Genomic DNA, 15,014 nt, shown 5'->3' with positions numbered 1-15,014 from the left:
GTCTGGTTCAGCCTTCGACAATTGCCAGCGAGGGAGATGGAGTTGGTGGCTAGGGATTGGAGTTTTTTGCAGTGAATGGCTTCAGTCTTCACAGTATTTAGTTGGAGGATGGCTTAAGCTCAGCTCCACTTTTAAAAGCAGACAGCTTTTATCACAATTCTCTTTTTTGGCTGTCCAGATATAAGTGCTGCTCCATTTTGTTAATAAGACATTGTTCCTGTTCTACAGTAGTGTATTCTAAGACTCATAAGCAATATAAAGGGACATTATGTCACCAGCTTTGTTGCAACTTGAAATGAGCACAAAGGTTTTTTATTTGTAACATTTCAAACAAAATTGTGAAAGATTAATTGGTAAAGATTGTACCCAAAAATATTGCCCATAATACTATGGTTAGTGCAGTTACTTCAAAAACTATTTTCAGGTGGAGAAGTGCGTCATCTTTTAAATGTTCCTTTGTCCTAATTTTTGTTGCTTTAATATCCTTACATTCTTTCCTCATCACATTTATAATATATTTTCTACTTTGAATGAGGTCTCTACATGGTTGGTCAAATTGTGAGCTTTAAAGTCTCAATGCTGCTGTTGAACAAGAAAAAAAAATGGAGTGCGCTGGGGTAATACCCTTTACACCATCTTCCTTTCCTTGTGAAAAAATGTTTAGCCTATACTTTACACCACCTGCAAGATTAGGAGCTTGCTGTGTACAGGCCCTTCTATTCTCTGCCTGAATGCATTGGAGTGGCAATTTACAGTGAACCTAAAAAGTGAAACTTATTCTATGGAAATTGCTACTGTATCCCTTGACATAAATAGGTGTTTTGCATTGTCTTCTCTGGATGCAATATTTGAGAGTTAGTTATAATACATAAGATTAGCAAATCCAGCTGTGAGACCCTTCCGTCTCAGACATAACAAGCATTGGTTTCGGGTGCCTCTTTATTTTTGCGCTGCACACAGGAAGGCTGATGTTCTACCACTGCTGTGGACAGATGCAAAATTGGCAGTACAGTTTTAATGTCCAGATTGGCACATTTTTGGCCATATGCTAAAAATAACTCCACCTGGTTATGTTAACCTGGTTCTGTTAGTGGCAGCCTTACTTTGCTGTCATATACAGTCATTTAGTACAATAATAAACAAGATTAAGCATTTTTTGAAAACAATACAAAATAAGATACGGGGTGCAGGAATAAATTACAGAACAGAAACCCAGCTTCAGAAGCCAAGAACAAATTGCTTTGATGTTGGGACTGAAATTGTCTGAACTCTTCGATTTGTAGTTCAGTCCATTTAAACAGTTCTTTATGTCTGGGTGTGGTTATTTAAAATAAAAATAATTGAAGCAGGCATTTACCAGAATTGAACACTTTTGCATTTCAAAATACTTGCAACAAACCTGTGTGCAAAACATTGCTTCTAATATGAAATTTAGCTCTACATTTAAGATACACAGCCATCTAGACTGCAATAGAGTATTCAAGCATTCTAGCCAAAAGTGTCTGAATTGATTTTTATATGTGCACTACAGTATTGTCACCAGGCCCACTAGGAACATAGGATTTGGCCATTCCTCCCCACAAACCTATTCCAGCATTGTCAGATTGTGGCTGATCTATATCTTGACTCCCAATGACCTGCCTTGGTTCCATAACCCTTTATATCCTTTCCTAACAAAAAATCTGTCAATCTCAATTTTGAAGTTTTCAATTGACCTTGCCTGACCAGCTTTTTGGGCTCAGAGTTCCAGATTTCCACTCATCTTTGTGCAAAGAAATGCGTACTGATTCCAGTAAGTTACAGAAGACCACACTGCAGTCAATACAGTTTAATATTGTATGATCTCAATTTATCTGATTGTTTCTGTTAGGAACAGATTGTACTCATCAATACTTTCCCCATGTTAGAGCTCAAAGTGCTCTCCCCAGGCAAAACCTATAATTTTGCTGCTGTATGTTTTTCGCTGTTCTAATAGGCACGCTGCTTGCATTTCATACACCTACACTTACAGTTTACTGAAACTGTAGTGATATCTTTGGAAGGATATGCTGACAGAGTTAAATGAACTGGTGTGCAAGGAGGCACATGTAGAATATAAATACCAGTACAGATCATTTGGGCTGAGGGTCTGTTTCTGTGCTGTAAATTCTGTGGAACACTGTGCCTGTGTAGATGATTGCATAGATGCTGTATACATGTTGCTCTTTCTGGGTTTAAAAATGTGATGCATTTTTGTGTTTCAACTGTCCCAGGGTAGCATTTTATGGCTCAATTGGCAGCACTCGTGCCTCTTGATCGCAAGGTTCCAGGTTCAAGTCCCACTCCAGGGCTTGAGCACAAAAATCAAGGTTGGCAGTCCAGTGCAGTACTGCACTGAGGGAGTACTGCACTGTCGGATGAGACTTTAAACCGAGGTCCCATCTGCCTGCTCGGGTGGATGTAAAAGATCGAAGAAGTACAGGGGAGTTATCCTTGGGGTAAAAACAAGAAATGCCGGAAATACTCAGCAGGTCTGGCAGCATCTGTGGAGAGAGAAGCAGAGTTAACGTTTCAGGTCAGTGACCCTTCTGCAGTTCTGAAGAAGGGTCACTGACCTGAAATGTTAACTCTGCTTCTCTTTCCACAGATGCTGCCAGACCTGCTGAATATTTTCAGCGCTTCTTGTTTTTAATTTCAGAATTCTAGCATCTGCAGTATTTTGCTTTTAGTTATCCTTGGTGTCCTGGACAATATTTATCCCTCAATCAACATCGCAAAAACAAATTATCTTGCAGGTTGATAGGTAAATTGGCCATTATAAATTGCCCCTAGTATAGGTAGATGATAGGGGAAGGTGGGGATGTGGTAGGAATATGGGATTAATGTAGGATTAGTATAAATGGGTGGTTGATGGTCGGCACAGACTCGGTGGGCCAAAGGGCCTGTTTCAGTGCTGTATCTCTAAATAAATAAAAATAAATAAATAGTCATTATCACATTGCTGTTTGTGGGTGTTTGCTGTGCGCAAAATAGCTGCTGCGTTTCATGAATTACAGCAGTGACTACACTTCAAGCGTATTTCATTGGCTGTAAAGTGCTTTGAGATGTGGTGATTTTGAAAGGCGTCTTTTTCTTTTCCCATTTGTGGATCAGCGGGTTTTGTAGTAGATTTGTGGAAGATAGCATGCCCCCCGAATAGCTGTAGGTGGAAACAGACTAGTTATTAAGGAGCTGGAGGTAGTGATTAAACTTTGATTTGTGCTGTTTGTTTCCATTTCTGATAGAACTTTTAGTTTTCAAGTTGATATTAATTCAAGAATGTCAGTAGCTATATAATTTCAGGTAATTTGTCAACATGACAAAAACCCTTTGGAGTAGCTGATGCTTGTCATGCATAGCTGTGTAAGCTTATTTAAGGTAATTTTGTTTTGATTTCAGTGCTTAATTACAGTAAGATGTGAAAGCAGGATTTTTTTTTTGCAGGATTTGCGCCATCATTCATTTGATTTTTTTTCTTTCTGACCAGATGAAAAAGCAAACTTTTCTAGTTTTCAGAGTTAAATCTTGCCATATGTCCAGCAGTGTCATTGTGAAGCCTGTTTAGCACATTGATAGTGCTGTCATGCTTCTGTATTGTGGCCTATTTTCCTGTGCTTTTGTTGGAATTAAAAACTGGAGTTGATCTTGCATTTTTAGTCTTACATTTTACTATTTCTGTTATTCAGAGGAGATTGGATATGTGGAATATGGCCCATGAAAAGTTCAATGTGTGGCTATTATAATAAATGGCAATGGTTACTCTTCAAGGGTAAAGCTTAAGAATCACACCACCTGTTTGTGGCAGACCAGGTCTGCTCATGGGAAGAAATGAACAACTATTGAAAGAATGGAGAGTACTTCAAAAGCAAAGATTATAGTGTCGCAAAGTGTTGATTTGCAATCCCCTCCTCCCACCAACTTTAAATCTGTGTGCCCTACTCCTTGTACTATCAGTTAATGGCAACAGTTTTTCCTTGCTTAACTTGTCTAAGCCTGTCATAATCTTGTACACCTCTATCAAATCTCCCCTCAATCTATTTTGCTTCAGAGAGAACAACCCCAGCTTTTCCAACCTAACCATGTAACTAAAATCCCTCATCCCTGGAGCCATTCTGGTTGCAGTCTAACCAGAGCTTTGTAAAGGTTCAGCATAACTTCCCTGCTTTTGTACTCAATGCCTTTATTTATGAAGACCAAAATCCCACATGCTTTGCTAACCATTCTCTCAATATGTCCCTACTACCTTCAAAGACTGATGCACATGCAGCCCCAGGTCCCTCTGTTCTGCACACTCTTCAGAACTGTCCCAGTAAGTCTATGTTCCTTCACCCTATCTCTTCTGCCAAAGCATCACCTCACTTGTATGTATTAAATTCCATCTGCCACCTGTCTGCCCATTTTGCTAGCCTATCTGTGTCCTGTTGGCAGGCGGTTTGTATCGTCCACGTGTTTTGCCGCTCCTCCAAGTTTGGTGTCATCGGCAAATTTTGAAATTATACTCTGTAATCCAAGATCCAAGTCATTTATATATAGTAAAAAAAAAAGCAGTGGCCCTGGCACTCAGTCATGGGGAAACACCACTGTCTACCACCCTCGAGTCTGAAAAACAACCATTTACCATGGCTCGTTGTTTTGTTCTTGAGCAATTTGTTTTTTATCCAATTGGACACTGATCCTCATTCCATGAGCGTCAATTTTGTTCACAAGACAGTTATGTGGTACTTTATCAAAAGCTTTCTTGAAATTCATGTAGACAACATCTACAGCATTCCTTTCAGCTTTCTCTGTTACTTCATCAAAAAATTCAATTAGATTAGTTAATCATGATCTGCCTTTTACAAATCCGTGCTGGCTTTCCTTAATTAACTCAAACCTGTCCAAATGCCTGTTGATTTTTTTTTTCCCCCCGATTATTGTTTCTAAAACCTTGATTGCCACTGATTTTAAATTAACTGGCCTGCAGTTGCTAGGATTGTACTTGCACCCTTTCTTGAATAAGGGGGTCACGTTTGTCACACTCCAATTTTCTGGCATCTCCCAGTATCTAGGGATGATTAGAAGATTATGGCAAGCCCTTCTGCGATCTCCACCCCCACTTCCTTTAGCAAGCTGGGATGCAAGTCATCCAGACCAGGTAACTTATTTATCTTAAACATAGCCAGCCTTTCCAGTACTCCTCCCTCTCAATTTTTACCCTATCCATTCCCTCTACTGTCTCCGCTTCTACCCTGATATTTTGTCAGATTCCTTTCTTAGTAAATACCGATACAAAGTACTCATTAAGTATTCTAGTCTTGCTCTATGCCTCTAAGCCCAGAACTAGTTCAGAAGTGGGGATGATTACTGATGATTGCACATTGTTCACCATTTACGACAACTCAGATACTGAAGCAGCCCATGTCCATATGCAGCAAGAGTTGGACAACATCCAGGTTTGGGCTGTTAAGTGGCAAGTAACATTCATGCCGCACAAGTCATAGAGCTTTACAGCACAGAAACAGGCCCTTCGGCCCAGACAGTGACTATCTCAAACAAGAGAGAATCTGTCTATCTCTCCTCAATGTTCAATGGCACTACCATCGCTGATTCCCCCACTAACAACATCCTGAGGGCTACCATTGACCAGAAACTGAACTGGGCCAGCCACATAAATGCTATGGCTACAAGAGCAGGTCAGAGGCTGGGACTTCTGTGGCGAGTAACTCACCACCTGTCTCCCCAATGCCTGTCTACCATCTACAAGTTAGGAGTGTGATGGAATATATTGCACTTGACTGGATGGGATGCAGCTCCAACAACACTCGAAGCTGGACACCATCCAGGACAAAGCAGTCTGCTTAATTGGCACCCTATACACTACCTAGGACAAGGGCAGCAGATGCATGAGAACCATCACCTGCAAGTTCCCCTCCAAGCCATTCAGTATCCTGACTTGGAGCTATATCGCCGTTCCTTCCCTGTTGCTGGGTCAAAATCCTGGAACTGCACAGCATTGTTGGTGTACCTGCAGCGGTTCAAGAAGGCAGCTCACCACCACCTTCTCAAGGGCAATTAAGGATGGGCATTAAGTGCTGGCCTAGTCAGCGATGCCCTCATCCCATGAACGAATTTAAAAAACGCCCTCTTTGTCCCTAATGGGCCCCACTCAACCTCTAACTACCTATATGCCAATGGAAGATTTTTGGGTTCCCTTTTATATTTTAGGATGTCCAGTGATTGTGAAAAGTGCTATATAAATGCAAGCCTTTTATAAGTTTCATGTGGAAAAGAGATATCTGCTATGCAAAGTAGAGAGCTCCCTCTGAACAGCAGGGTTTCCTTGAGTGCAAGGAATTAACATGTTTGTCAATTGGGGCTCATTGTATCAAAATCATGACTTGTGAACAGAAAGGGAGAAAAACATCATTATGCACCTTGGAGGGCATTATCCAGGAATCTGACATGATGCCTTCATTGTCTGGTAGTTCACGGTGCCCGAGTTACTTATTGTTTCTTGTCGGGCGAGTAGGACTATTATTTGCATCTGTGGCTGCTGACTCCACTGAGAACTGATCTGGGTACCTTAGCATCTGTTTGCTGTCCTGCACATGCCACAGCCACCTTCAAGGAAAGTGTGCTGTGCAACTTTGACACAATGAAATTGTGTGTAATGGGCCCCACAATAAATGTAGAAAATGGAGTGAGAAGCACACTTGTCTTTGCTTTTTTCATGATACCAGCAAATCTTTCCTTATTTGGAGCCAGGCATGAGGGAAAAAGGTGATTGTTGATCTTCCTCAATGTGCTTTTACTGGAGGGTGGTCTTTCTCACCACATAGGACCATTATCCTTTTGTGCACCTCTTAGTACCTGCAGCATCAAAAAAGAGCACTGTTATGAAGATGTCGCCATTGTTGACTATTAGTGTATTTTCTTTTAACCACAATTGCAACCTCTCCCTTTAATGACAAGCTGCAGTTATTGAAGAGCTGCAGCCTTGTCAGATTTTCTATTTCTCAGCCAAGTGTACTGTAGGCTAAGCTCTCGGCAATCCTGTAGCCATGCCAGTAACTGACTTAAATGGTGGGATGGGGAAGTAGCTCCTTGCAAAGTTTGCCATGGCATGGCTCACCTTGAGTTGTAGGTTCATCTGTGCCATGGGTCAGTTTAAGCCCAATTTTACCAGCAGTGTAAGTTCCGAACCCCGTAGGCGGTCATGTGTCACCTTTGGCATGTTTCCGGCAGTTCCTGCAGCCATACTGGTGCCAAACGTCGTGTCCTGCACTCCTTTGGACCCCACCAGAAAGGCCGAGAGGGGGGTTTTGACGACTGGGCAACTCTCAACCTCCATAAATTTGCCCAGGCATGCGCCATGGAGAGGTCACTCCATAACCACTGACCACCTCCAGGCGCGTATCCATTGTCTCTCGAGATAAGGAGGCCCAAAAGAAAGAAGTTTGGGGCTATAGAGTATTTCAACCGGTGACCTTTTTGGGCATTGTTATTGAGACAGGGACCCCCTTAAAAATGGGTTAATGTGAAGTTATAGTTGTTTCCCTTGTGTTAACACAACTTTGTGGTAGTTAATATGAAACCTTAGGCATGGATAGTTTTGATTTGCAAATCTGATCTTGTCTGATATGCCAGTAGTCCTATTGCATGATTTGGAACATTTTTCTTGAAGAAAGACTTGCATTTATATAGCGCTTTTCACGACCGTAGGGCTTTCCAAAGCACTTTACAGCCCCTGGGGTACCTTTGAAGTGTAGGCACTGTTGTAATGTAGGAAATGCGGCTGCCAATTTGCGCACAGCAGGCTACCACAAATAGTATTGTGATAATGATCTGATCTGTTTTTGTGATGTTGATTAGGGATAAATATTGGCCAGGACACAGGGGATAATTCCCTTGCTCCGCTTCAAAATAGCGCCATGGAATCTTTGACCCATCTATGAGGGCAGATGGGGCTTTGGGATAACGTCTCATCCAAAATATGGCACCTCTGACTGTACAGCACTCCCTCAGTACTGCACTGAACCACGTCAGCCTTGACTTTTATGCTCAAGTCCTGGAATGGGTCTTGAACCCACAACCTCTTTTAAATTTATAAGTATTTTGGTTCAAGAAAGGCACAAAATATATTGAGTCCTTGCAATTTTTTAGCCCCCTCTCAATTTTAGTGTGCATAGTGTTTTTAGTGTTCTCATCTTGTCTTGTAGTAGGATGAGGATTGTGGCGGTATTTTGATGGAAAGTTGTTCTTGCCGTTGATCAGAGCTCTGAATCTTAGGGTTTACATTCCCCAAGTGTATAATTCAGTTTTATAACACTGTGTAAAATAAAGCTAATGACACTATCTATCTTCTCCTAGGTGATTATCCAGGGTTTCCGCAGCTACAGGGATCAAACAATTGTTGATCCTTTCAGCTCCAAGCATAATGTTATAGGTGAGTTTCTAACAATGCTAGCTCAAAAAGGTTTTGTCCCGAATAGTTATTTGCTTGTGATTATTTTTCTAATTAATACTGCATTGAAATTATTCTATTGCTTGATTAATGCACCTCTATAATAAACTTACGTGTAAGCTGAACTGGTTCCCAACTTTTTTGCATGCATGATATTTGAATTTAATCGTGAATTTCAATTTACTTTGAATTTAAATTTTAAAACTAATGAAGTTCTGATTTTAAGGTTTCCTAAAATGTTTAGATAAAATCCCGAATGGATAAGTCTTAAGTCTCTCAAGGTGTTAACAAGATAGCACCAGTCTGACTCCTTTGGTAACATTCTCACTGCTGGGTTGCACCCCACATCACCACTTGCATGCATACTCAAGGCTGCAACATGTGTAGTACCGAGAGACGGCGATGTCAAAGGTCTTTTCTGCCTGTTCTGGTCATTTAGAATACATTAAAGATCCAGTAATATTATTTGAAAGAGAACAACTGGTCCTTCAATACCAACAACATAATTAGCTGATTATTTGTTTTATTTCTATTTACGGGATGCTGTTGATGCAGAGTGGCTGCAGGTTTGACTATTCTCCCAAAAGGAGAAAATTGTGTAGGAAAAGAATTATGTTTTTTGTGTAAGGAATAGATGAAGAATTAAAGCTGGAGTGATGAAGACTTGGCTTTGAGCTCTTTGAATGCCATGAAGGTAAATATTTAAAAGTGGTAATGAGGAAATAAAATGCTAATTTAAAAGATGGAGTATAAAACTTTTAAGGAAAAAAAGTATATGGTTATTATTTTATATTTGCATCTGAGAGACATTGCAGTTAAGGTGCACTATTGGGGCATAGTAAAAGATGCTCTGCTCTGCATGTTAACTATTCTGTGCCCAAATGTGCCTGATAGTGAAAGCTAAAGGGATGAATCTGTAATTCTGTGCTTCCAGTACTTTTGAAGGCTATCTAGATGAGAGACAAGGCTACATCATTGTAGTTCTAATTCTTCAACTTGTGTTCTCTGCTGGGAGTGTAGATTTTGGAATTGCCTTTTAAAAATTGCAATACTTTTGCTCCTTGGCAGTACACACTTGATATGAATAAGCACCTACCTTTTTAAATTTGTGCTCATCAGGCCTGTCAGCTTTGGAAAGTAGACTTCTTTTGACTTTTAGCACACAGTATCAGCATCTAATCCTTACGAATAATATGCACTCTGATCAGCTAAAGAAACAAACTCCCTCTATTTTGCTCAACTGTCTCTTAACCGTGACCATGTATCAGTGTAAATGTTTTTCCATTTTACACAAAATTCTCACTGCCTATCAGAGTGAGCTGATACTGGCGACAGAAGAAATTTCTATGAAGCACTAAAATCTGTCTATGGACCAGCCTGTCAAACCCAAAACCCCCTGAGGAGCGCCGATGGCAAGGCCCTACACATCGACAACGAGTCAGTCCTGGATCGCTGGTTGGAGCACTTTGCTACACTCTTCAGCACCAGATGCACAGTGCATGATACTGCCATCAATCGCATCTAACAACAGCCTGTCAAAGAAGAACTGGATAAGAGCCCAACTCTGGAGGAAACTGTGACTGCCATTGTTAATCTGAGTTCTTTTTACTTTCAGTCTGGTTCAGTAAATATACCGAGTCGGATGTGTAGGTAAAATCAATTACTTTATTTGCGCAGTTGCCAGCGCACTTACTCTGAGAACAGCGGCACTGACTCCACCAGAGTCTGTCGGGTCCCCCCTTCAGAGTAAGTAAAGTTTGTGATACAGGTACTACTGTTTATGCATTAATATTCATGCTACACCTCCTTGTTTAACCAATCAGTGTGGTACAATTCGACTTCACCCACGTGGTGACATGCAGTACATCTGTTACTGAGGTTACAATACACTCCATTCTCAATACATACTTGTTACTAATAAAATATTGTTTTGTACCAGCAAGATAAAACAAAGCGGACTAGCAAGCTAATTAGCAAGAGCATAGGAATCATCAATAACCATACTGGTCTCACTCCCTACATGGATCATGAGTCTGTCTCTACCTTGTGACAAGTAATTGCGGCGCATCCTGCTATCTCTATTAGGTGTACATTCCTGAGTGTTTCGTGCAGTGTGCGGCTACATCAAGTAGTGGCAGTTCACGAAGATAAGAGGGGCTTAGCACTCCTTATTACTCACACAGGGGTGGACATCATTTGATTCACAGGAGTCCATTTGTTCCAAACCACAGGGAGTCATACAATCAGGCCATAAAGAACAGATGTCTTTGCAATTACCAGTGTCGGCTAGTCTTTACAGTCTCACAAGCTCTGCCTTTACTTTTAACTATTTCATTGTGGTTTCTGCCACTTAAAATCAAAGCTCAGCAAAGCTACTATTCCTAACTTGGCTATATTTCCCATTAAGCATAGTGCCATGCCTTTCTGCTCACTTCCACACCATCAACCAGATGAAGAAGAACAAAGCCCCCGGAGCCGATGGAATTCCACTTGAAGCATGGTGGCCCTGCCCTATACACCAAGCTCCATGAGTTTTTCACGGCCTGCTGGGAACAGGGCAGGATTCCACGGGATCTTTGTGATGCCATTATCATCACCTTATACAAAAACAACGGAGAAAAATCAGACAGCGCTAACTACCGTGGGATCACCCTCCTTTCTGTTGCTGGGAAGATCCTGGCTAGAATACTTCTGAACAGGTTTGTGCCTACCATTGCAGAAGAAAACCTCCCAGAGAGCCAGTGTGGTTTCAGAGCAAGCAGAGGCACCACAGACATGGTATTTGCACTCAGACAATTACAAGAAAAATGTCGTGAGCAAAGCAAAGGCCTGTATGTCACTTTCGTAGACCTTACCAAGGCATTCAACGCTGTGAGCAGAGATGGACTTTGGAAAATCCTTGAAAAACTTGGAAGCCCACCCAGGTTTCTGGCCATGGTGAAGCAGTTTCATGAAAATCAGTACGGGCAAGTCAAGCAAAACAGCAACCTCTCAAGTCCCTTCCGTATCTCCAGTGACGTGAATCAGGGATGTGTGCTGGCCCTGACCCTGTTCATCATTTTCAGCATGATGCTGCAGGCAACGGAAGACCTTGAGGGAGTTTACATACGCTTCCGGACTGAGAGAGGCCTTTTCAACCTCGGGCGTATTCAGGCTCTCACAAAGACACAAGAAAAACTCATGCGTGAACTTCTTTGCGCTGATGACTGTGGTCTCCTGGCCCACATTCAGTCAGACCTACAACGTATAACAACACATTTTTCCGAGGCAGCACAACTCTTCGGACTAAAAATCAATTTAAAGAAAACTGAAGCCCTGTATCAGCCTGCACCCCAAGAGGAATATGGACCACCAAGCATAGTCATCGTGGGAACCGAGCTGAATGCTGTCAAGCAATTTACTTATTTGGGGAGCATCATCTCGTTTGATGCCACCATAGACAAGGAAGTGGATAGTAGGCCTCAAAAGCAAACAGTACATTCAGCAGACTCTACAAACATGTGTGGAGCCACCACAGCTTCAGAGCACAGACCAAACTCAAAGTGTACAAAGCTGTAGTCCTCACCACCCTTCTATATGGCGTCGAGTCATGGGTCCTATACTGCCATCATGTAGAGCGCTTCCATCAGCGCTGCCTCCGCAGCATCCTCAGGATTCACTGGCGCAACCGCATCTCAAACATTGAAGTCCTGGAAATAGCCAACATCATCAGCATCGAGGCCGTCCTCCTGCAAAGCCAACAGCGTTGGGCGGGTCACGTCGTTCGGATGGATGAAAGTTCCCTGCCCAAGATCGTGTTGTATGGAGAGCTGACCACGGGTAAAAGGAACAGAGGGGCCCCATGCAAACGTTTCAAGGCCTCCCTGAAGAAGTCCCTTTCTGTGTGCCACATTGACCATCGCCAGTGGGAAGCGCAGGCCATAGATCGTGATGCCTGGAGATGCTACATCAGGAGGGGTACAAACAACTTTGAGACTGAGCGAAGAACCAGCATGAAAGAGAAAAGGAGAAGGATAGATCCAATTGCTCCCAGCAGCAACTACACCTTCACTTGGACCCGGTGTGGGAGAATCTGCTTGTCACGGATAGGTCTGAATAGCCACCAGTGGGCCTGCAACCGATGTCTACAACCTTCCCAAAATCTTTGTCCACGAAGAAGTGCCAAGAGATCAGAGTGAACTGTCAGTTGTTTTTGTTGAATTTTGAGCAGTTGTCTGCCGTCAGTTGAAACTGCCTAAATTTACATCATCTAATTCTCACAGGGAGTGTCACTAATAGCCTAATGTCAGAGGCATGAGTTTTCACCCATCATTATGGACAGGATTGAACTGTGACTCAGGTATGAAAGGACAATGTGAAAATACTCTATGCAATTAATGCACAAATCTTGGTTTGCAGATACCAAGTGATCCTATTAACTGGATGCACAGTGTTATTGCATTTCTCAATGTAACTGCCCACCTAAGATCATTGTTAAAGAAAACTGTGACCTGGAGCAGCAATTATCTTTAGTTTGAGAACTTCCCTGACATTGTATTGGTGGGACTCTACTTCCTGATAGGCACACTTTTATGAAATTGCAAGTGCTTAACAAGTGGAGAGTGAGTGAACACAATGAAAAGAAGCAAGCGCACCAAGGAAATTGTGAGGAGAGAGCTGAAGCGAGAGATGAACCAGGGAACATCAGTGTAGAAATATATTTTTATTTGCAGCTGTTTGTGGGGAAGAATTTTTCCATCTATACAATTAATAGAACCATCTGGTTCTTGGGGGCCCTAAAATGAATTAAAATTTGTTGGGATTAATGATTAGTTAGTTTACAGAATCACAGAACCGTTACAGTGCAGAAGGAGGCCATTTGGCCCAAAGAGCAACTCATCTGTTCCATTCCCTTGCCTTCTCCCCATAACCCTACGCATTTTCCTATCAATCAATACTGTCTAATTCCCTTTTGAATGCTTCAATTGAACCTGCCTCCACCATGTTCTCAGGCAGTGCATTCCTGACCTTAACCACTCGCTGCGTGAAAAGTTTTTCCTCATGTCACCTTTGCTTTTCTTACCAAATACTTTAAATCTGTGCCCTCTCATTTTCGATCCTTTCATGAGTGGGAACAGTTTCTCTCTATCTACTCTGTCCAGACCCCTCATGATTTTGAATACCTCTATCAAATCTCAGCCTTCTCTTCGAGGAAAACAGTCCTAACTTCTCCAATCTATCTTCATAACTGAAATTCCTCATCCCCAGAACCATTCTCATGAATCTTTTCTGTACTCTCTCCAATACCCTCACGTCTTTCCTAAAGTGAGGTGCCCAGAACTGGAAGCAGTACTCCAGCTGAGGCTGAACTAGTGTCTTATACAAGTTCAACATAACTTCCCTGCTCCTGTACTCTATGCCCCTATTAATAAAGCCCAGGATACTGTATGCTTTATTAATCGCTCTCTCAACATGTCCTGCCACCTTCAATGACGTATGCACATATACACCTAGGTCCCTCTGCTCCTGCACACCCTTTAGAATTGTACCCTTTAGTTTAGACCATTAAAAAGAATGTATTAAATAATTCGAGCAGGCTGGGAGCTTTTAACATTTCTTTAATTTTTTTTTACAAATCTGGACTTTTAATTTAAATCACAAAATATGGTATCAATTGTGAACAATTCACTCAACTCTTAACAAATCAAAATGCATTATTTAGGAAACAGCATCAATGTTGTAGTGTTTCAATACTCTTTAGTGTGCCTTTTACTTCAGGGGAAAACGTTGCTTTGATAGAGGACTGATTCACTTTGGCAGAGCTTTTCACCCTCTATATACGCAGTGGGTGCATTATCCAAAATTCTTTTCTGATCCGGAGTTTATCATATTGTTTTTCATATATATATTTTTGGTGTTGAAAGTTTTCCCTGTTCTGATGCTATTGGAACAGTAACTTTGTGCAGTTATTAAAATAATGGAACGATATAGTACTTTAAGTAACTTTTTAAATTATATTTCTTGCTATTCAGTTGGCCGAAATGGATCTGGGAAAAGTAACTTTTTCTATGGTAAGATCTGATTATTTCTTAATTTCAGGATAGTTTTCTTATTTCAAAATTTTTGAAATGTTTAAGACATTATGTGGACTGAAACATTGTAAACTCTCAAAGTGCTATCCCTCTTTAGTGTTTGAGTATTAGTAATGAATTAAATATTTGTGCAAATATTGTATTAAACTCCAGTCTCGTATTATCAACAGTAACTTTTGTAGGGAGTAGTATGGTAATATAGTATGATGGAACTCCCGTATGCTCTCTGTGGAGTGGTAGGGCATGTGCTTATGACCATAACTGAATGTGTGACTTTCTGAATCTCATTGAGCTGTTATGGAAATTCTCAGTTGGAAGCCAAGTTGGCGAGGGAGAGAAAATAAGGGTTGTTTCCCGGGTTGCTTTTCCACACAGACTTGTATGAAGGCTATAGGATGTTATTGGTGGAGGTCTGTAAATAAAACTCTTATCCATTTCCTCAGCTGGTGAGATTCTTGGAGAGGAGTAAAAATGCAATATAA

The 15,014-nt window shown here is 41.4% G+C and overlaps 1 protein-coding gene across 1 annotated transcript in view; it reads left to right on the top strand.

Moving 5' to 3' along the window:
* The window catches only part of smc3 (structural maintenance of chromosomes 3), a 112,048-nt gene that overhangs the window by 9,519 nt on the left and 87,515 nt on the right, over positions 1 to 15,014 (top strand). The window contains exons 2-3 of the mRNA XM_068053013.1: positions 8,368 to 8,443; positions 14,473 to 14,511. Of these exons, the coding sequence (XP_067909114.1) occupies positions 8,368 to 8,443; positions 14,473 to 14,511 (115 nt within the window). The remainder of the gene's footprint in view (positions 1 to 8,367; positions 8,444 to 14,472; positions 14,512 to 15,014) is intronic.

The sequence above is a fragment of the Heterodontus francisci genome, chromosome 20, assembly GCF_036365525.1.
Source record: "Heterodontus francisci isolate sHetFra1 chromosome 20, sHetFra1.hap1, whole genome shotgun sequence".
NCBI classification, from domain to species: domain Eukaryota; kingdom Metazoa; phylum Chordata; class Chondrichthyes; order Heterodontiformes; family Heterodontidae; genus Heterodontus; species Heterodontus francisci.
The sequence above is the reverse complement of the archived record's forward strand: the minus strand, read 5'-3'. Positions and strand labels throughout refer to the sequence as shown.